A 23260-nucleotide genomic window follows, 5' to 3' on the forward strand; every position below is an offset into this window, starting at 1 on the left:
TTTGCACGACTGGCTGTCAAATGAAAACGAGCTTCTGCTGACAAGTGAGAGGCTTGCCTGACTGTACATGTAGTAGAGACCCTCTTTGAGAACGGTGAACTCTCCGGTTTTATTGTTGTACAACAACGCATTTTTCACTTGTAACTGGCATTCTGACCACTGCCTGATGATCCCACCTGGTTTAAAAAACAAGAAGAGGCAGAGTTTTAGAATCTGATCAGCCTCCTCATCGAAGCGTGAACACAGCCGGAACGCATGGACGCTGACTCACTGTTTCAACTGCATTTTAAAATTCCCATCTTTGATTGCCCCCTCCCTATCTCCGTAGCTTCCTGTAATCCTCCTGGGATCTCTGCTCTCCTCCCATTCCGGCCTCTTCAACATCACTGATTTCCACTGCTCTGCCACTGGCCGCCCGGACCCCAGGCTCTGCAATTCCCTTCCTAAACCTCTCCATCTCTCTCCCCTCCATGAGACCATAAGACACAGGAGCAGAAACTAGGCCATTCGGCCCATCGAGTCTGCTCCGTCATTCAATCATGGCTGATAAGTTTCTCAACCCCATTCTCCCACCTTCTCCCCGTAACCTTTGAACCCCTTACCAATCAAGAACCTACCTATCTCGGTCTTAAATACACTCAATGACCAGACCTCCACAGCCTTCTGTTGCAATGAATTCCATAGATTCACCATTCTCTGGCTAAAGAAGTTTCTCCTCATCTCTGTTCTCCCCTTTACTCTGAGGCTGTGCCCTCAGGTCCTAGTCTCTCCTACTAATGGAAACATCTTCCCCACGTCCACTCTATCCAGGCCTTTCAGTATTCTGTAAGTTTCAATCAGATCCCCCCCTCATCCTTCTAAACTCCATCGAGTTTGAGCAAGCTTTTGGTCACCTATCCTAATGTCTCCTTTTGCGGATCAGTCAGATTTTGTTTGATAATCGCTCCTGTGAAGTGCCCTGGGGGGACCTTTCGCTATGCGAAAGACGCTATTTAAACGTGAGTTGTTGTTATTGTGTTGCCTTCCAGAAAGTTCCTTAGTTGCTATTCCCTGTTGACCGATTGTGTCATGTTCAGGACAACCTCTTTCTTATTATGGGGCGAGAGATTTCAGTTAATGTGGAGAGACTGGGAAAGCTGGGATTGTTCTCCTTGGTTAGGAGATTTAATCGAGACGTTCAAAATTCTGAGGGTCTAAAATTCTGAGGGTCTTTGATAGAGTAAATAAGGGGAAACTGTTTCCTGTGGTGGGAAGGTTGGTAGCCAGAGGGACACAGATTGAAGATAATTGGCAAAAAAGAAAAATTATTTATTTATATATATATTTATTTAATTTATTTTTAAATGAAGTGAGCAGTGATCAGGAACATGCTGCCTGAAAGGGCGGTGGAAGCTGATTCAATAGGAACATTCAAAAGAGAATTGGGTAAATACTTGCGGAGGAAACATTTGCAGGGCTATGGGGAAAGAGCAGGGTGAGAGTGGGACTAATCGTCTTTGAAAGGGCTGGCACAGGCACGATGGGCCGAATGGCCTCCTTCTGTGCTGCATCACTCTACAATGCATGTGACTACTGAGGTGTTCAAGTCCGCCATAAGGTTGGAGGAGAGATGGATGCCATGCTCCTACGAAGATATTCCTTTTCTGTCACCTGGCCCACAGGACAGGGTGAGTGGCTAATGACTGTAGCTTCGGTGATGCTGAGAGACCTGGCGTGGTTCCCTCACCTCATGCGGTCCAAGATAGAATGCTGTCAGGCATTCAAGGACACTCTAATCTAGCACAGGCCAAGTGAGAGGGTCAACTCTTGAACATACGAACAGTGAGCAGGAGTAGGCCATTCAGCCCCTCAAGCCTGCTCCGCCATTTAATAAGTTTATGGCTGATCTGACAGTAACCTGAAATCTGCATCCCACCCAGCCCGATAACCTATCACCCCCTTGCTTACCAAGCATCTATCCACCTCTGCCTTCCACCACCTTTTCAGGAAGGGAGTTACAAATACTCGCGACTGTCTGCATGAAAAAATTTTGCCTCATCTCTGTTTTAAATGGGCCACCCCTTATTTTTAAACAGTGACCCCTAGTTCTAGATTCTTCCCTATCCACCCTGTCAGGACCCCCTCAGGATCTTATATGTTTCAATCAAGTCGCTTCTCACTCTTCTAAACTCCAGCGGATACAAGCCTCGTCTGTCCAACCTTTCCTCGTAAAACAACCCACCCATTCCTGGTATTAGTCTGGCAAACATCCTCTGAACTGCTTCCAACGAATTTACATCCTTCCTTAAATAAGGTGATAAGGTGTGGCGGTGATGTAGTGGTATTGTTACTGGACTGGTGATCCAGAGAGCCAGGGTAATGACCTGGCTTTGTAATCCCGCCATGACAGATGGTGAAATTTGAATTCAATAAAAATCTGGAATTAGAAGTCCGACGACGAACATGAAACCATTGTCGACTGTTGTAAAAACCCATCTGGTTCGCTAATATCCTTCAGGGAAGGAAATCTGCTGTCCTTACCCGGTCTGGCCTACATGTGACTCCAGACCCACAGCGACGTGGTTGACTCTTAAAAACGCCCTCGGAACCAGGGCAATTAGGAACGGATAATAAATGCTGGCTTGAACCGTGATGCCCACATCCTATGAATGAATTAAAGAAATACTGTACACAACTTTCTCAGCAGGTGGCTGAAGCTGGTCACATCGCCTTTATTTTGTCCACCTTTTGTGGCTTTGGGATGTTCCTTCTCCTTCTGATCCGTGCAGAGCAAGATTCCACCAAAGAACGAACGCAGTGTCGGGGTGCCCCCTTGTGGAATAGATGAGGCGCTCCACACCACCTGCACCACCACCCCCACTACCCCCGCCCCCCCCCAACCCTGCCCACCTCCCCCATTATTGCCACATTGCTGTTTGTGGGATCTGGCTGTGCACAAATTGGCTGCCACGTTTCCTACAGCACAACAGGGATCACACTTCGAAAGTACTTAGACAAAAGCAAAATATTGCAGATGCTGGAAATCCGAAATAAAAACAAAAATATGCTGGAAATGCTCAGCAGGCTAGGCAGCGTCTTTCTTTTATTCTTTCATGGGACGTGGGCAGCGCTGGAAAGGCCAGCATCTGTTGCCCATCCCCCCATTGCCCTTGAACTGAGTGGCTTGCTCGGCCATTTCGGGGGGCAGTTAAGAGTCAACCCCAATGCTGTGGGTCTGGAGTCACGTGTAGGCCAGACCGGGTGAGGATGGCAGATTTCCTTCCCTAAAAGGGACATCAGTGAGTGGGATGGGTTTTAGCAACAATTGATGATAGTTTCATGGTCACCATTACTGAGAATAGCTTTCAATTCCAGATTTATGATTTAATTGAATTTAAATTCTATCAGCTGTTGTGGTAAGGTTTGAACCCACATTCCCAGAGTATTAGCCTGTGGCTTACTAACCCAGTGACATGATCGTTATGCCACTGTCTCCCCACATGACAGCTTTGGAGAGAAACAGAGTTGACCTATCAGATTAGGTCATCTTGGCTTTAAACATTGACTCTCTATCTCTCCACAGATTTCCAGCATTCTTTTTTGCTTCGATAACACTTCACTGGCTGCAAAGCACTTTGGGTCGCATTGAGGTGGTGGAAGGCAAGTTTGCGTTTCTTTAATGTGGTGATTTATTGTGTTCAAGGTCCTGAGTTGTTGTTTGTCGAGTGGTTGCAGTTGGACGGCTTGGCCACCAGATGGCGGCTTTGGCTGAACCTCCCCAGCCCAGTGAGCGGCACACGGGTTCCAATTAAAATCCTTGATTTGAACAATACTATTGTCAGCCTTGATGGGGAACAGGGGAATGGGCAAGGATTGGGATGTAATGGACTCTCCCATCGCTTTGACAGATGCTTGTTTCAGCAAAGAAACAGGATCAGAAAAAAGCAGAGTCCTTTTTTAAATTCGTTTAAGGGATGTGGGCTTCGCTGGCTGGGCCAGAAAATATTGCCCATCCCTAATTGCCCCTTGAGAAGGTGGTGGGTGAGCTGCTGCCTTCTTGAGCCGCTGCAGTCCATGTGGTGTAGGTACACCCGCCGCGCTGTTAGGGAGGGAGTTCCAGGATTTTGACCCAGCGACAGTGAAGGAACGGCCGATATATTTCCAAGACAGGATGGTGAGTGACTTGGGAGAGGAACCTGCAGGTGGTGGTGTTCCCCATGTGTCTGCTGCCCTTGTCTTTCTAGGTGGTGGAGGTCATGGATTTGGAAGGTGCTGTCAAAGGAGCCTTGCTGAGTTGTTGCAGTGCATCTGCATCTTGTAGATGGTACAGACTGCTGCTATTGTGCATCGGTGGTGGAGGGAGTGAATGTTTAAGGTGGTGGATGGGGTGCCTGTCAAGCGGGGCTGCTTTGTCCTGGATGGTGTTGAGCTTCTTGAGTGTTGTAGGAGCTGCACTCATCCAGCAAGTGGGGGGTATTCCATCACACTCCTGACTTGTGCCTTGTAGATGGTGGACAGGCTTTGGGGAGTCAGGAGATGAGTTACTTGTTGCAGAATTCCCAGCCTCTGACCTGCTCTTGTAGCCATGGTATCAGAATCTTGAAGGTTGTTCACTAATCTGCGGAGAGTGACTCCAAGGTCACCAATGTGCACCACCACGTTCCCATCACCACAGGGCTTGGTAGTCTGACCTGTTGGTCATTGTTGGCAGAACAACCTGCACACTGACTATATTTATATGGATAAGGTTAGTGCCGATCTGCTCCCAATCTCTCCCCTCTGAGCCAGCTAATACTGCACTTGTGCAACATGTGCAAGCTGAGCAGCAGAACGGATGCAAGTTTTAATTGGCTTCTCCTAAATGAGCTATGTAAGCCGGCGAACCACAGGAAATGGGAGCAGGAGTAGGCCATTTGGCCCCTCAAGCATGCTCCGCCATTCGAGATCATAGCTGATCTGGTTGTGACCCTATCGCGTCTCCTCAAAATCTTATATGTTTCAGTAAGATCACCCTCTCATTCTTCTAAACTCCAACTGGGTCAACCGTTCCTCATAAAACGAACCCTTCATCTCAGCTGAGTGGACCTTCTTTGAACTGCTTCTAAAGCAATTATAAGGAGAACAAAACGGTGCACAGTACTCCAGGCGTGGTCTCTCCAACACCCTGTACAAGCTGTAGAAATGCTTCCCTACTTTTATACTCGATTTCCCTTGCAATAAGGGCCAACGTTACATTTGCCTCCCTAATCATTTGCTGCAGCTGCAATTGTCGTCCGTTGTCATATGGGCCAGATGCACTGCCTGAAGTTTTCTGCACTATCAGCTGAAGTCTTTATGATTTGGCCTAATGCCGGGAGGGTTTGAAAGCAGAGTTTCCCCTTTGCTTAGCTAGGCTGACGAGCCCCCTCAGCCTGCAGTGACCTGGTTTCGAGCCGCCGGACATTTGCCTTCACGCCTCTGCCCGCTGGTCTAATCAGGAATCGGCACGTGAAACCGGGCAGTCAGAGAAGAGGCTGACCATCTGGAACTTCCTGTAGATGACTCTCTTCACCATCGCCAACTTCCTGAGCCTTTGGTCCTCGGGAATTGGGAATGAAGGATGAATGAATGTCGATATGTATAAATTATTTTTTTTTTAAGTAATTGCACAGGGAGTGAGTGTTGCTGGCATTGCCCATCCCTAATTGCTCTTGATCAGAGTGGTTTGCTAGGCCATTTCAGAGCCAACCACTTGGCCACATGTAGGCCAGACCAGGTAAAGACAGCAGAGGTTTTTACAGCAATCGACGATAGTTTCATGGTCCAACATTACCGATGCTAGGTTTCAATCCCCGATTTTATTAATTGAATTTAAATTCCACCAGCTGCCATGGTGGGATTTGAACCGGCGTCCCCAGAACATTAGGGTAGGCCCCTGGATTACCGGCCCAGCCATGTTAATGCTACGCCACCATTGCCCCTAATCGCTGGCGATAAGTACTCTCTCTCTTCTGGCTGGGAGAAGCCTGATCGTTCACACCTGACAAGATGTCGCTGCAGGAAACCGAGAACCAAGGGCTCATCTCTCTCTCGGGATGTCCCGACGCTTTCCTGCCACCCCACTTGATTTGCTGTGCACCGAATCGGGTGCTCTTTAGGGAAATACTTGCATTTCTCTAGCGCCTTGCACGTCCTCGGGACGTCGCAAGGCGCTTCACAGCCAACGAAGCACTTTTCGAAGCGCAGTCGCTGTTGCGATATAGGAAACGCAGCAGCGAATCTGCGCACAGCAAGATCCCAAGGTGTGACAACCAGATAATTGTTTTTAAGCGATGTTGGTTGAGGGATAAATATTGGGTAGGACACCAGGAGGAACTTCTCCCCCCTCCCACCTTCTCCCCGCTCTTCTTTGCAGTAGCAGCCACAGGATCTTTTACAACCCCTTGAGAAGGCACACGGGGTTTAACATCTCACCCGAAAGATGGCACCTCCGACAGTGCAGCGCTCCTTCAGTAACGCAGTGGGAGGGGAGTGTCGACCTGCGTAATGTGCTCAAGTGTCTGGAGTGGGACTCAGTCTCATGACTTCTGACAAAGAGTCAAGGGAAAGAGAGAGAGAGAGAGAGAGAGAGAGAGAGAGAGGGAGGGGGAGAGGGCATTGCCTGCCAAACAGACAGAGCCAGAATGATTTACAGGGATGGATGAGAAATTTGGATGGAACGAGAAACAGGGGAGGAGAGCTGATTCACCAACGCGTGCTTCGTTTATTGTCTAATACAGGTTTGCGGCCCCTTATGAGACAGATAGGGTGGAATTTAATGCCCCACTCCTCCGCTCTCCGCAGCTAATTTGGAGGCAGACTGGCATTTAATCAGATGGGAGTGCGGGGACTCCACCATCTTGCCACTCTGACGCTAATTAGGGCCCTTAAGTGGGCAATTAGTGGGGAGCCTGAAAAGTCCTCTCTGGTTTGCTTATAACCTGATTAGGGGATCCGGCATCATGAAGGGGGTGGACCTGCTTAGATCCACACCTCTGCCCTTGCTGTCGGCAACCATCTCCCTGCCCCTCCCCGCCCCAGCCAGCAACACCCTCCCACCACCCCTCTTCTGCCCTCACTCACCTGTGGCCCCCTTCTTCAATACCAATCCCTCTGGTGGGTGCAATACCGGCTGCAGCCACCGCTTCTGGTGGCACTGACGGGCAATGGAGAGCTGCCGGCCTCTGATTGGCTGGCAGCTCAGGGCAGGTGGGATTTCCTCCCCAGGATCCTAAATCCTGGGATAGGTCCAAAGCTGGCCAGTTAGGTGCCTGCGGGGCACTAAAGTCTGACGGGCCCTCCCCTAAGAGACTGTTTACGACTGATTCTCCAGCCAATGGGAGAGACGCCCCACCACCAACATTAAATTCTGCTCATAGACTGAACCCCAGCGAACTACACTGGAGTGATTCCCAATCCAGGCTGCAGTGTAGAGAAGGCAAAGCTTATTCAGGCACCACCAACAGAATTATTTACCTACCCTGTTCAACTATATACGTCCCATCAGCATTATTGGGCACCACTGCAAGAAAATCAAAACAGCAATTAAAACTTCAGAAGTATGAAAGATATTTCACTGCTTCTCACCTCCCTTCGCCTGAACACTCTATTACTGAATGATCCACACTAACTGACTCTCACTGGGGTACGGGTCTCACACACACTGACTCTCACTGGGGTACGGGTCCCACACACACTGACTCTCACTGGGGTATGGGTCCCACACACACTGACTCCCACTGGGGTATGGGTCCCACACACACTGACTCCCACTGGGGTACGGGTCCCACACACACTGACTCTCACTGGGGTACGGGTCCCACACACACTGACTCTCACTGGGGTACGGGTCCCACACACACTGACTCTCCCTGGGGTACGGGTCCCACACACACTGACTCTCACTGGGGTACGGGTCCCGCACACACTGACTCCCACTGGGGTACGGGTCCCACACACACTGACTCTCACTGGGGTACGGGTCCCACAAACACTGACTCTCACTGGGGTACGGGTCCCACACACACTGACTCTTCCTGGGGTACGGGTCCCACACACACTGACTCTCCTGGGGTACGGGTCCCACACACACTGACTCTCACTGGGTGAGAAGGCAACTGTGAGGATTGAGGGATATGGTGGGAGGGTGGGATTGAGGGATACGGGGAATTGGCAGTAAACTAAAACAGCAACTAAAACCTTTTCTGCTTTCACTGCAGCTGTGGTCTCAATAAACAGCAAATACTACAGGAAAGGGAAGGGTGTGGAGTGTTTCTTGAATCCCCTAACTCCATCCCCCCGCCCCAACCTCCCCACACCACCCCCAATAATAAATACAGACCTTACCTTCGAAATGAGCTGCAATAGGCAGTTTGTTCTTAACTCCAGGAACTGTTAGACAAACAGAATCAGAAATTACCACCATCAGGAACAGGAATAAATAGATTTTTGGACAGTAACTGTTCAGGACTGCGATGGTTAAACTATGTGGCAAAATGAAATTTCAATTCCAGACACTACCCCTGAGGAAGGAAGGATTTCATGACCTTGGAGAGAGCGCAACGTAGATTTTACCAGAATGATTACTGGGCTCTAAGGTTAAATTACAAAAGGAGACATTACAGAAACTAGGGTTGGATCCCTTGGAATTTAGAATGTTAGGGGTGATTTGATCCAAATTTGCAAGATATTAAAGGGAACAGATAGGGTGGATAGAGAGAAACTGGTTGGGAGTCTGGGACTAGGGCTCCCATAGCTTAAAATTTCAGTCCAGACTTCTCAGGAGTGAAATGAAGAAAAACATCTACACACAAAGCTGGGGATAGGGTGGAGGGGGAAACTCTCTTCTGCAAATGGCAATTGACGCTGGATCAATTGTTAATTTTAAATCTGAGATTGGCAGGTTTTTGTTCACCAAGGATATTAAGCGATATGGGGCATTGAGCGGGCATGTGAAGTTAGGTCACAGATCAGCCGCAGACTCGCTGAGTGGCAGAACAGCTTCGAGGGGCTGAGTGGTCTCCTCCTGTTCCTACGTGTTCCTAACTTGCATCTCTCTGTAGCACCTTTCACAACCTCGGGACACTCGAAAGCAGCTCACAGCCAGTGAAGTGCTTTCTGAAGTGAAGTTCACTGTTGTAGGAAATGCAGCAGCCAATTGACACACAGAAAGCTCCCACAAAATAATGGTTGAAATTACATTAGTTGGGGGACAAATATTGGCCCAGGGCACTGGGGAGGCTGGGGGGTGGGGGGACGGGGGATGGTGGGGGGGAGGGGGGGTTGCGGGGGATGGAAACCCCACGTGCTCAAACGTGGGGATGAATGAAGAGAGGTGACGTAAACAAAATAGGGTGAGATGAAGATGGGTTGGGAGGAGGCTCGTGTGGAGCAGGAACATCAGAATGGACTGGTTGGGCCAAATGCTGCCATCATCGTCTCAGTGCAGACGTAGGTGACCAAGGTCTTCCAAACATTCCAATCATAGCAACAGTGGATGGCCTCGTTGTTGGAGTTCTCTTAAGCCAGTCCTTGAATGTTGTCTCGCTGCTTCCTTCTCTGTCGCCCTCCTGCCCTTCTTCTGCTAATCCTTCCAGTAGTGATTAGACATTCTAGCCCTTCAGCACGGATAACTCCATTTGCCTTCTTTTATCAATTAAAAATTCTCTTGTTCTTCCAGCCTCATTTCGTACTTCTTCTTCACTCCCTTCTCCACCCAGCTCACCCTTGGGATCCTTCGTAATCCCCACATTTTGAAGCGGTTAATTTTCTTTTCCCAGTGATCCAAACTTCGCATCCATAATCCATTACGGAGCAGACACAACGTTTCAGTGCACAGATTCTCCTTTCAAGGCTCAGGCTGATGTTTCTTAGGATGTTGCTTATTTTTGTAGAACCTTGCTGAAAAGAGAGACATGTTGCCGAAACCTTTTATCTTGCGCACATCAGGACAAATGCAAGAGTGCCAAATTTCAAATGAGCACAACTATTTACACTGCAGGAGAAAAGGGTGCTGATTGGTTGGCAAGTTGACTCTGATCGATTGAGGCATTACCAACAGAGAAACTATAGACTCCACAGGCTCTTGGCTTATTCAAAAAAAAGGCAAAAGGTTTATTCCTTTTGTTTGCAACATATGGGTCCCTGCATATGAATGAATGTAGGTCACTTCTAGCAAGCATAAATGAGCCATGCTACGAGCTCGACTGATTATCTTCAATTGGTTGTTAGTGTAGCTATTGGCACACTTAGCATTGTTCAGCAAGTGCTGTCTAATTCTGTAATCACACCTAACAGTAGACGTTTTATTTCGGGTTTTGCAAGCTCCGGGCTGGTTGAGTACGGTCTGTACTCTGTCTATTATGAAGAACCGAAGGAACATGCTGTTTGATTCAATCAGCCAATCGCTGGGACGTATGGCCTACAGACCTGGCATCACAGCAGCACTGAAATTCATACATGGCGTTGCTCAACCGCGTGGCAGGCAGAACATCTTTTTGGACTGAAGGCAGCATCCTGCTAGTGGAAAGTACCACTCATGTAGCCAGGGCAAAAATATTCTTTTAGCTTGTCCATTCCTTCTTTGGATTTCTTTGACATGGGGTGTTACTGTGCTTGTTATATAGTTGAATTGACTAACAATTCAATTCAATTACCATGTCTCTGCTGCACATGTACAAAAGCCAAGGGCATTATGCTAAACCTTTATAAGATACAGGTTAGGACGTGGATGGAGTATTGTGGCCACTGCACTTTTGGAAGGATGTCAAGATCTTGGCGAGAGTGCGGAGGAGGTTTATTGGAAAGGCACCAGGGATGAGGGACTTCAGTTACATGGGGAGACTGGAGAAGCTGGGACTGATCTTCTTGGACCAGAGAAGGTTAAGGGGAAATTGATCAGATTTTTGTGAGGGGCTTTCTTGGATTAAATAAGGAGAAACTGTTTCTACTGGCAATCAGAGGGTTGGTAATCTGAGGGACACAGATTTAAGATAATCGGCAAAAGAACGAGAGGGGGAGATGTGGAGAATTTTTTTTTTTTTTGAGTTGTTGCAATCTGGAAGGCGCTGCCTGAAAGGGAGTTGGAAGCAGATTCAGTAGTAACTTTCAAAGAAGAATTGGATATCAAGTTGAATCATAGGAAACTGTAGCCCAGAAGGAGGCCATTCAGCCCATAGTGCTTGTGCTGGCTCAGTGAAGGAGCTGTCCTTTTTTGTTAATATTTGTTCATGTTGTGTGAGTGCCACTGGCCTACCCCCTGCTCCTAATTCATATGTTTGTGGGGGTCTGGAGTCATATGTCAGCCAGACCATATAAAGAGATTTTCTTCCCTGAAGGACATTAATGAACCAGATGGGGTTTTTACAGCAATCGATGATAGTTTCATGGTCACCAGTACTGTGACTAGCTCTCAATTCCAGGTTTTATTAATTGAATTTAAATTCCACCAGATGCCACGGTGGGATTTGAACCCACGTGTCCCTACAGTGTTAGCCTAGGCCCCTGGATTACCAATTTAATGACATTAACACTACGCCACCATCGCCCCCTGTATGCTTGAAAGAGGAAACATTTGCAGGGAATGGGATTAATTGGATAGCTCTTTTAAAGAAGGGCTGAATGGCCTCCGCCTGTGCTGTAAGTTTGTTTGATTCTCAAAGAGAAGAGGCAGCTTCTTACCTTTTCGCCGTTCCCTCCTTATCCTTGTCAACCTCTTGCTCTCCAGCAGCTCCTGCAGGAAACTCAGCCTTACCCCAGGACTCCCCGAGTCCTGTGGCAGGTCTGGATGGATGCTTTCGAGCAGTGTTGACTTATCCCCCTGTCAGAGAGCAGAGCAGACATAGTGGGCAGCGGGCATAAGGCAGCTTAAATCAACAGGCCTCCGTTTCATCTGACCCTGCCAGTCTCGCCTAATTGGTAGTGGCTAGGCTGACGATTAAACTCCAGCCGAACCAGAGGCAGGCACCCCGCGCACAGCCACAGAGGCCTCATATCCTGCCCTATTGTCCACAGTCGTCACCCTTCTCCCACGCTGTCGCACAGCAACCCTCTGCTTCCTGCCTCAGCTCATCCGAAATGTAAGAGATAGCAGGAGGAGGCCATTTGGCTCTATAAAGCCTGCTCCGCCATTCAAGAAGATCGTCGCTGATCTTCTACCTCATCTCCACTTTCCTGCCCTACCCCTTAGCGCCCAAAAATGAATCGATCTCAGCCTCGAATATACTCAACGACTGAGCATCCACAGCCCTCTGGGGGGAGAGAATTCCAAAGGTTCACCCCCCTCTGAGTGAAGAAATTTCTCCTCATCTCAATCCTAAATGGTTGACAACTTATCTTGAGACTATGAATCTGTATTCCAGGCTCTCCAGCTAGGTGGAAACAGCAACATGCCATCTATCCTGTCCAGCCCTCTAAGGAGTCGACTGGATACTCCCCACTTGCCTGGATGAGTGCAGCTCCCACAACACTCAAGAAGCTGGACACCATCCAGGACAAAGCAGCCCCGCTTGATTGGCACCACATCCACAAACATTCACTCCCTCCACCACCAACGCACACTGTGTACCATTTACACGATGCACTGCAAGAAACTCACCAAGGCTCCTTAGACAGCACCTTCCAAACCTACAACCCCTATCACCTAGAAGGACGAGGGCAGCAGATGCATGGGGAACACCACCACCTGGATGTTCCTCTCCAAGTCATTCACCATCCTGACTTGGAAATATATCGGCCGTTCCTACATTGTCACTGGGTCAAAATCCTGGAACTCCCTCCCTAACAGCACTGTGGGTGTACCTACACCACATGGACTGTAGCGGTTCAAGAAGGCAGCTCACCACCACCTTCTCAAGGGCAATTAAGGATGGGCAATAAATGCCTGCATCTCAAGAGTAAATATTTTTCAAAAAAAATTGAGTGTTCATTGCTATGGAAGGTCCACTAATATAAACCTATAAAAAATGATCTTTCATGTCTTATATATCTGTCACTCATTCAGCATCACACTCTAGAATCATACTTTGCCATAGATACAGAATATTCTTTTGAGAAATTGGAAGGAATATATATAACTCAATGATCTATTACTTAAAACCTCACTCATCAACAACTGGAGCACGTGGCTTAAAGGATCGGGGGAGTGGAGCAGCTGAAAGGCACAATTGTGCTCCTGACTCCCCTTACACTTGATCAATGCCACGCAAGTTGCAGGAAAAGGCATCTGGAAAGGTGTGTCAGGCAGGATGCCTTCTACACAAGATGTCTGCCTTCTCAGGTGGACATTAAAGACCCCATGGCACTATTTCGGGAGAACTGTGGAATTCTTGGGAAGAAACAGTGAGAAACATTCTGAATCACGTGCTGTTAAAACATGGATCTCTTTATTTTATTCCAGACTCCCTCTGCTGTTATATATGCGTTTGGTAGCCTTAAGTCCTGTTAACAAAACACACAATGCAATCTTCAATACACTACAGTGTTCTGGGGTCAATATTTATCCTTCAACCCACATCACTACAACCAGGCTACCTGATCATTTCTGACACGGCTGTTTGTGGGAGCTTGCTGTTTGCAAATTGACAGCTGTATTCCCTAAATTACAAGAGTTTGGATTTGTTCCAATTTGGGGTCTTATTATGTGGTCGGCATTTCTACGTGACAGAGCATGAACTTGCATTTGGGTAGTATCATTCATGACCTCAGGATGGCTCGCAGTGCATTATAACCAATGAAGCGTTTTGATATTTCCAATTGACAACCAGCCTGGACAATTTTTTTAGGGGGAGAGGGTTAAGATTTCCACTCCCCTTTGTATGAAGAAGCACTGCCTAATATCACCCCTGAATGGCCTGGCTCTAGTTTGAAGGTCATACCATCTGCCCCCACCCCACCACTTATCCACTCCTTTGAGCATCCTAAACACATCATTTGGATCACTGCTTAATATGAGTGGCTTGCTCTGCCATTTCAGGGGGCAATTGAGAGTCAGCCACATTGCTGGGGGTCTGCAGTCGCATGTAGGTCAGAGCAGGTAAGGACAACAGATTTCCTTCCCTGAAGGACATTAGTGAACTAGGTGGGTTATTACAGCATTCTGGTAGATTCAATGGTCACCATTACTGAGGCCAACTTTTTAGCCCAGATTTATCTAACCACAGGGGTAAATTTAAATTCTCCCAGCTGCCATGGTGAGATTCCAAAACCATGTCCCAGGAGCATTAGTCCAGATGTGACCAGATACACCACCTGAGGACTCATTTTGATTCTTTACTTGTCTCATTACAACCTGCTTTTGCCCTGTAATCTCATAACCTCATTCCTCTTAATATTTATCACTTCCTAGTGTCCACTCACTCTATTAAAGACCTTTAGTCCTTTCCCAGACTCCTGATCACTCTTCCTCTCTCTACACTGACTATGGTACAGGGGGTTAGATACAGAGTAAAGTTCCCTCTACACTGTTCCCATCAAACACTCCCAGGGCAGGTACAGCACGGGGTTAGATACAGAGTAAAGCTCCCTCTACACTGTCCCCATCAAACACTCCCAAGACAGGTACAGCACGGGGTTAGATACAGAGTAAAGCTCCCTCTACACTGTCCCCATCAAACACTCCCAGGACAGGTACAGCATGGGGTTAGATACAGAGTAAAGCTCCCTCTACACTCTCCCATCAAACACTCCCAGGACAGGTACAGCACGGGGTTAGATACAGAGTAAAGCTCTTTCTACATTGTCTCATCTCTAACATCTTCCAGTCAATGACCTGAAAAGTTAACTCTGTTCTTCTTTCCACAGGTTCTGCTTGACCTGCTGAGCATTATCCATCTTCCTTGATTTTCAATTTCAGAGTTTTGGTCTCCACTGGACTCTTCCGTGGTCTAGTCAGCTTGGCTCAAGAGTCACAGTCTAGACTGCCACTGCCAGTGTAGTAGCGAGGGAGGGTTGCAATGTCCAGCATTTAGGACTCAAACGCATAACTGAAAGGAGCTCTAAGGTCAACTCGATGTAAAACTGAGTGGGGCTTAAAAAGGGGGTGGTGAAACTCATCCTATCAGCCTCCTGCCAGGGTTGGGGCGGAGTCAGTTAAAATAACCCCAACTCCCTCTGGTACGCTTTGGTGTCACCGAAGAATTGTTTACCCGCAGTCTTGGGAAATCCGCCCAGTATCTGACACTGTCACAAATCATTTGTCCCAGTTATAATGAATGAACAAACACACACACACACTCACAAACCAGCTCTTGCACACTCAGCCGACATAACTTGCTTTTACATCGTGCCTTTAGCGTACCAAAACGTCCCAGCAGGATTCACCGGAACGATCGTCAGACTGAATCTGAGACTAAAGCCATGTAATGAGATGCTTGAGATTTATAAGCAAAAGCTTGGTCAAAGAGATCGGCTTTAAGAAGCGTCTTAAAGTAGAGGGAGAGAGAGAGAGAGGGGGGAATGATTTACGGGGGGGGGGGGGGGGGGGGTATAATTCCAGTGCTTCAGGCACAGTAGTGGAACATCTTTGCGAACCACCCAGGCCAGACTGGTTCCCTATTGCTGTAAAACACGACAGCTTATATTTGCAATGCAAAAATCTATTTCTCTCCTTTCTGCCCGGGAAATGAAGAAACTGCTGCTTATTTGAGCCTGAAAACAGTTGCAGACACCCTGGGAATGTGCGCTTTGTGTCAGGATATCCGACTATCGTTCAATCCATTAATATCTCGTCCCCTGTGTACAAACAGATGGCGATATTCTGTGGTATCAGTCATCTTCAACCCTTGCGGGAAATCAGAGATAGGAAGACAAATCCATCAATCTTTCTCCCCACTCTTTCTCCCTGACAGCACGGGGTTGGAGACAGACTAAAGCTCCCTCTACATTATATGAAAAAATGTGTTTCACACCCTCAGCCGTCAGGGAGCACGTGGCCTTGTGGTAATATCACTGAACTAATACTCTTGCGGACCGACTGCTCTGCTAACGTAGGTTCAAATCCCGCCATAGAAGCTGGTGGAATTTAATTTCACGTAGTAAATCTGGAATTGAGAGCCTGTCTCAGTAATGGTAACTCTGAAGCTATCATTATTTGTTGTTAAAAAACCCATCTGGTTCACTAAAGCTGTTTGGGGGAAGAAAATCTGCTGTCTGCACCTGGTCTGGCCTACACGTGACTCCAGAACCAGAGCAATGTGGTTGACTCTAATTGACCCATCGAAATGTCTGAGCAAGCAGCTCAGTTCCAGGGCAAGTAGGGATGGGCAACCAATGCTGGCCTTCCCAGCGATGCCCTCCTTCCATAAAAGAAAATCCCAGAGTGTTGAGGTTCTCTCAGCAGAGAAGTAAGAACGGGTGGCCTGATGGACCACGGGGCAGGTGACAGCCTGAGATGCTTAAGGGACTTTTTAACCTGTGGTGGTGAGGCAGGTGAATATGGATGGACCATAAACCTATGGTCATCCAAGACACTGTTGCCTGTATCTGCACGTACCAAATCCTGTTCGCCCATCACTCGCTGGCCTGTAATGGCTCCCCTCATCCACCTTTACAAAACCCTCCATAGTCTCACCCCTTCCCTGTCACTGTTGTCTCATCCAGCCCTACAACGCTCCATGGTCTCTGCACTGCTCCAGCTCTGGCCTCTTAAGCACCCATTGCTCCACCATTGGCGGCCGTGCCTTCAGCTGCCTGGGGCCCTAAGTTCTGGAATTCCCTCCCTCAATCTCTCCGCCTCTCTTTCCTCCTTTGAGATACTTCTTAAAACCAACCTCTTTGATCAAGGTTTTGGTCCTACTATTCCCTTTCGTGACTCGGCGTCAAGCTTTGTTTCGCTGAAACAACTTGGGACCTGTTATTATGTTAAAGGCGTTACATAAATACAAGTTGTTTTGTTTTCAAGGAGCTTGGGCTGGTCCATGCGGAACTAAAGAGGAAATCTGAGAAGAGCACTGGCCACAACTAATGCCAGTGTAGAAGGATTGTTTCAGGAAGTTTGTGACTGGCTAAGGGGTGAAGGTCAGAGGTGAGAGAAGGAACAAAGACATAAAATTGCAAAACATGAAATATGAGTTTTGAATTGTTTAGCCTGTTTTCCTGTTAGACATAATAAATGACACTGCTCCTTTAGTGTCTACATCCGATGGGAGACCATTGCTGCACTATTTATGCTTGTTTGGTGTCATGGTTGTTAAGGCAACCAAATATCAACCAGCTGCTAAATCCCACAAGTTACGCTTTTTGCAATCTTGTCTGGTTAACAGATTGTTATACAGAGGCAGTAATGTGCACTCAAGGTATTCTCTTTTAGAATAAACTTTTCACCTCATATTACACATTCACCCAATTTCCCTGTACTCTCCCCTCCCCAGGTTTTTGTTCCCAGCCCAAGACACGCTGGTCCCAGGTCACACAGATCACCTGCATTTCCTATCCTGGGGAGAAGGCTCACCTCTCTGCTGCTCCTGTTTCGGTCTCCTTAACCAAGGAAGGATATACTTGTCATAGAGGGAATGCAATGGAGGTTCACCACTGATTCCTGGGATGGTGGGATTGTCCTAGGGGGAAGAGATGGAGGAAAGTGGGCCTATGTTCTCTAGAGTTTAGAAGAATGAGAGTTGATCTCATTGATGCATGTAAAATTCTTATAGGGCACAAAGGGTGTGTAGACAGGGTGTTTCTCCCTGGCTGGAGGCTCCAGAACCAGGGGCCAGTCTCAGAATAAAGGGCAGGCCATTTAGGACTGAGATGAGGAGGAATTTCTTAGCTCAGAGGGTGGTGAATCTTTGGAATTCTTTACCCCAGAGGGCCGTGGAGGCTCAGTCATTGAGTATGTTCAATATAGAGTTCGATAGGCTTCTAGATATTAAGTGGTGTTCAACATGGAGGAGAACTGATTCATCAGCTGAGGGAGGGCAGTACGTGGTAATCAGCAGGTTTCCTTGCCCATGTTTGACCTGATACCATGAGAAGTCATGGGGTCCGGAGCCGATGTTGAGGACTCCCAGGGCAACTCCCTCTCAACTGTATACCACTGTGCCGCCACCTCTGCTGGGTCTGTCCTGCCGGTGGGACAGGAAAGCTTAAGATATCAAGGAATATGGGTATAGTGCAGGTAAATGGCACTGAAATAGAAGATCAGCCAAGATCTAGTTGAATGGCGGAGCAGGCTTGAGGGGCTGAATGGCCTACTCCTTCTCCTATTTCCTATGTTCCTATGTTATCATTTAACAGATTGCGGAGTCTCTTTCCAGCCAATATCACCGACTTACCCTGGCACCCCCAGTCGGGCAACATCTCCATTTTAAAATTCTCATCCTTGTCTTCAAATCTGAGGGACCTCAGCCCTCATCTCTACCAGCCCCTATAAACCTCCAACTTTTCTACACTCCCTATATTCTGGATTCTTCAGCATCCCCCCTGATTTTAATCGCTGCACCATTGGCAGCCAAGCCTTTAACTGCCTGGGCCCTAAGCTGTGGAATTCCCTCCCAAAACCTCTCTGCCCCTCTCTCTCTCCATTCTGGCTGTCTCTTCTGGTGGGAGCTCTGTACCAGAAAATATTTCACAACATGTTTCCTTTAGTTACGCTGGCTTCCCCGCAACAATGAACTCAAATACTTTCACCCCCACCCCCACTTTGTTTAGATAGATGCTGTTGAGATTATAAAATTAGGGAAGATAATGGTGTAGTGGTGTTGTCACAGGACTAGTAATCCAGAGACCTAGGGTGATGCCCTGGGGACCAGGGTTTGAATCCTACCATGGCAGATGGTGAAATTTGAATTCCATAAAAAGATCTGGAATTAAAAGTCTAATGATGACCATGAAATCATTGTCAGTTGCTGTAAAATATTAATTAATGTCCTTTAGGGAAGGAAATCCGATGTCCTTTCATTTGACTCCAGACCCACAGCAATGTGGTTGACTCTTAAATTCCCTCTGAAATGGCTGAGGGAGCAACTCAGTTGTATCAAACCACTACAAAGTTGCAAAACAGGAATGATCTTGGACGGACCACCCGGCATTGACATAGGCACCGGAAACAACAACAGCAATCTCAGCTCTGTCGACCCTGCAAAGTCCTCCTTACTAACGTATGGGGGTATAGTGCCAAAACTGGGAGAGCTGTCTCACAGACTAGTCAAGGAACAGCCTGACATAATCATCCTCCCAGAATCATATCTTACAGATAATGTCCCAGACACCACCATCACCATCCCTGGGTATGTCCTGTCCCATAGGCAGGACAGACCCAGCAGAGGTGGGGACACAGTGGTATACAGTTGGGAGGGAGTTGCCCTGGGAGTCCTCAACATCAACTCCAGACTCCATGAAGTCTCATGGCATCAGGTCAAACATCCTGCTGATTACCACGTACCGCCCTCCCTCAGCTGATGAATCAGTGCTCCTCCATATTGAACACCAGTTGGAGGAAGCACTGAGGGTGGCAAGGGTGCAGAATGGACTCTGGTTGGGGGACTTCAATGTCCATCACCAAGGGTGGCTCATTGGCATCACTACTGACTGAGCTGGCCGAATCCTAAATGACGTAGCTGCTAGACTGGGTCTGCGGCAGGTGGTGAGAGAACCAAAAAGAGGGAAAAACATACTTGACCTCATCCTCACCAACCTGCCTGCCGCAGATGTATCTGTCCATGACAGTATCGGTAGGAGTGACCACCGCAGTCATTGCGGAGATGAGGTCCTGCCTTCACATTGAGGATACCCTCCATCATGTTGTGTGGCACTACCACCATGCTAAATTGGATAGATTTCGAACAGATCTAGCAACCCAAAACTGGGCATCCATGAGGCGCTGTGGGATATCAGCAGAATTATACTTCACACAATCTGTAATCTCATGGCCCAGCATATCCCCCACTCTACCATTACCATCCAGCCAGGGGATCAACCCTGGTTCAATGAAGAGTGCAGGAGGACATGCCAGGAGCAGCACCAGGCATACGCAAAAATGAGGTGTCAACCTGGTGAAGCTACAACACAGGACTACTTGCATGCCAAACTGCATAGGCAGCAAGTGATAGACAGAGCTAAGTGATCCCACAACCAACGGATCAGATCTAACCTCTGCAGTCCTGCCACATCCAGTCGTGAATGGTGGTGGACAATTAAACAACTCACTGGAGGAGGAGGCTCCACAAATATCCCCATCCTCAATGATGGAGCAGCCCAGCACATCAGTGCAAAAGGTAAAGCTGAAGCATTTACTACAGTCTTCAGGCAGAAGTGCCAAGTGGATGATCCATCTCAGCCTCCTCCGGAGGTCCCCAGCATCACAGATACCAGTCTTCAGTCAATTCACTTCACTCCATGTAATATCAAGGAATGGCTGAAGGCACTGGATACTGCAAAGGCTATTGGCCCTGACAATATTCTAGCAATAGTACTGAAGACTTGTGCTCCAGAACTTGCCGTGCCCCTAGCCAAGCTGTTCCAGTACAGCTACAACACTGGCATCTACCCTTCTATGTGGAAAATTGCCCAGGTATGTACTGTACACAAAAAGCAGGACAAATCCAACTCAACCAATTACCGCCCCATCAGTCTACTCTCGATCATCAGTAAAGTAATGGAAGGGGTCATCAGCAGTGCTATCAAGTGGCACTTGCTTAGCAAAAGCCTGCTCACTGACGTCCAGTTTGGGTTCTGCCAGGGCCACTCAGCTCCTGACCTCATTACAGCCTTGGTTCAAACATGGACAAAAGAGCTGAACTCCCGAGGTGAGGTGAGAGTGACTGCCCTTGACATCAAGGCCACATTTGACTGAGTGTGGCATCAAGGAGCCCTAGCAAAACTGGAGTCAATGGGAATCAGGGGGAAAACTCTTCGCTAGTTGGAGTCATACCTAGCACAAAGGAAGATGGTTGTGGTTGTTGGAGGTCAGTCATCTCAGCTCCAGGACATCACTGCAGGAGTTCCTCAGGGTAGTGTCCTCGGCCCAACCACCTTCAGCTGCTTCATCAATGACCTTCCTCCCATCATAAGGTCAGAAGTGAGGATGTTCACTGATGATTGCACAATATTCAGCACCATTCGCAACTCCTCAGATATTGAAGCAGTCCATGTCCAAATGCAGCAAGACCCGGACAATATCCAGGCTTGGGCTGACAAGTGGCAAGTAACATTGATGCCACACAAGTGCTAGGCAATGACCATCTCCAACAAGAGAGAATCCAACCATCACTCCTTGATGTTCAATGGCATTACCATCACTGAATCCCCCACTATCAACATCCTGGGGGTTACCATTGACCAGAAACTGAACTGGACTAGCCATAAAATTACTGTGGCTACAAGAGCAGGTCAGAGGCTAAGAATCCTGTGATGAGTAACTCACCTCCTGACTCCCCAAAGCCTGTCATAATCGACAAGGCACAAGTCAGGAGTGTGGTGGAATATTCCCCACTTTCTTGAATGAGTGCAGCTCCCACAATACTTAAGAAGCTTGACACCACCCAGGATAAAGCAGCCAGCTTGATTGGCACCCCATCCACAAATATTCATTCCCTCCACCACCGACGCACAGTAGCAGCAGTGTGTGTATCATCTACAAGATACATTACAGGAATTCACCAAGGCTCCTTAGACAGCACCTTCCAAATCCACAACCACTGCCATCTAAAAGGACAAGGGCAGCAGATAGATGGGAACACCACTACCTGCAAGTTCCCCTCCAAGTCACTCACCATCCTGACTTGGAAATATATCGGCCGTTCCTTCACTGTCGCTGGGTTAAAATACTGGAACTCCCTCCCTAACAACACTGTGGGTGTACCTACACCACATGGACTGCAGCGGTTCAAGATGGCGGCTCACCACCACCTTCTCAAGGGGCAATTAGGGATGGGCAATAAATGCTGGGCCCAGCCAGCGATACCCACATCCCGTGAATGAATGAAAAAAATGGTTTTCCTGAATTCCCTATTGGATTTTTAGTGACTATCTTATATTCATAGCCCATACAACACAGAGTGTCCACTTGGCCCATCATAACTGCTCCTCAGCCTTTACACTGAAGGGTCAATTGTGAGGGGAAGTCGGTCAGTCAGCTTTTTGTATTTCTAAATCACCCTGCGGTCACTGGTTCAACCTTACTCACAGCCTGGCTTTCTCAATCAGGTCACTGAATACAAAACAAGAAAGTCATGCTGAACCTACGCCAATCACTAGTTCGTCCGCAGTTAGAGAATTATGCTCCGTTTTGGGCAGCACATTTTAGAGAAGATGTGGTTTACTGGGACAGTGACATAGCATCTTAGGAGCAGGAGCAGAAGTAGCCTGCTCTGCCATTCAGTGAGATCCTGGCTGATCTGATTGTGGTCTCAACTGCACCTTTCTTGTCTGCGCCCCCATTACCCTTGACTCCCTTGTCCATCAAGAATCTAACTTGGCCTTGAATATATCCAGTGACCCAGCCTCCACTGCTTTCTAGGGAAGAGAATTCCACAGGCTAGCTATCCTCTGAGAAAACATTTCTCCTCGTCTCCGTCTGAAAAGGGAGACCTCTTACACTTAAATTGGGCACCCTAGTTCTGATCTCCCTCAAAAGTGGAAAGTCCTCCCAGTATCCACTGATCAAGGCCCCCCAGGATCTTATATGTTTCAATAAGATCACCTCTCATTCTTCTAAAGTCTAATGGGCATAGGCCCAAACTGATCAACCTTTCTTCGTAAGGCAACCCCTTCATCCCAGGAATGAGTCTAATGAACCTTCTAGGAACTGCTTCCCTTGCAATCATACCCTTTTTCAAATAAGGAGTCCAAAACTATGCACAGTACTCCAGATCACCAAGGCTTTGTACAGCTGTAGTAAAATTCCCTGATTATATATTCCATTCCCCTGGCAATAATCCCCAACATTTCATTTGCCTTCCGAATCACTTGCTCCAACTGCATGCTACCATTTTGTGATTCATGTACCAGGACACCCAGATCCCTCTGCACCACAGAATTCTGCCGCCTCTCTCTATTTAAATAGTATACTGCTTTTCTATTCCTCCTGCCAAAGTGGACAAGTTAACATTTTTCCACATTATACTCCTTCTGCCAAATTTTTGCTCCCTCACTTAATCTATTCATATCCCTTTGCAGACTCTTTACCTCTCTTGACAACTTACTTTCCATCCTATCTTGGTGTCATCAGCAAATTTAGCTACCATACATGGATCCTTTCATCCAAATCATTGAAGTAGATTATAAATAGTTGAGGCCCCAGCATCAATCCCTGATACCAGGGATGAGAGTT

General features: G+C 47.7%; 1 protein-coding gene across 1 annotated transcript in view; it reads right to left on the reverse strand.

Annotated features, from left to right (window-relative positions):
* tnfsf12 (TNF superfamily member 12) overlaps positions 1-23260 on the reverse strand; it is a 37831-nt gene that overhangs the window by 5882 nt on the left and 8689 nt on the right. Inside the window, exons 2-5 of the mRNA XM_041178980.1 lie at positions 11677-11815; positions 8344-8388; positions 7478-7519; positions 58-176 (exon numbers count right to left, since the gene is read on the reverse strand). Coding sequence (XP_041034914.1) covers positions 58-176; positions 7478-7519; positions 8344-8388; positions 11677-11815 — 345 coding nt within the window. The remainder of the gene's footprint in view (positions 1-57; positions 177-7477; positions 7520-8343; positions 8389-11676; positions 11816-23260) is intronic.

Source organism: Carcharodon carcharias, chromosome 33 (genome assembly GCF_017639515.1).
Source record: "Carcharodon carcharias isolate sCarCar2 chromosome 33, sCarCar2.pri, whole genome shotgun sequence".
NCBI lineage: Eukaryota > Metazoa > Chordata > Chondrichthyes > Lamniformes > Lamnidae > Carcharodon > Carcharodon carcharias.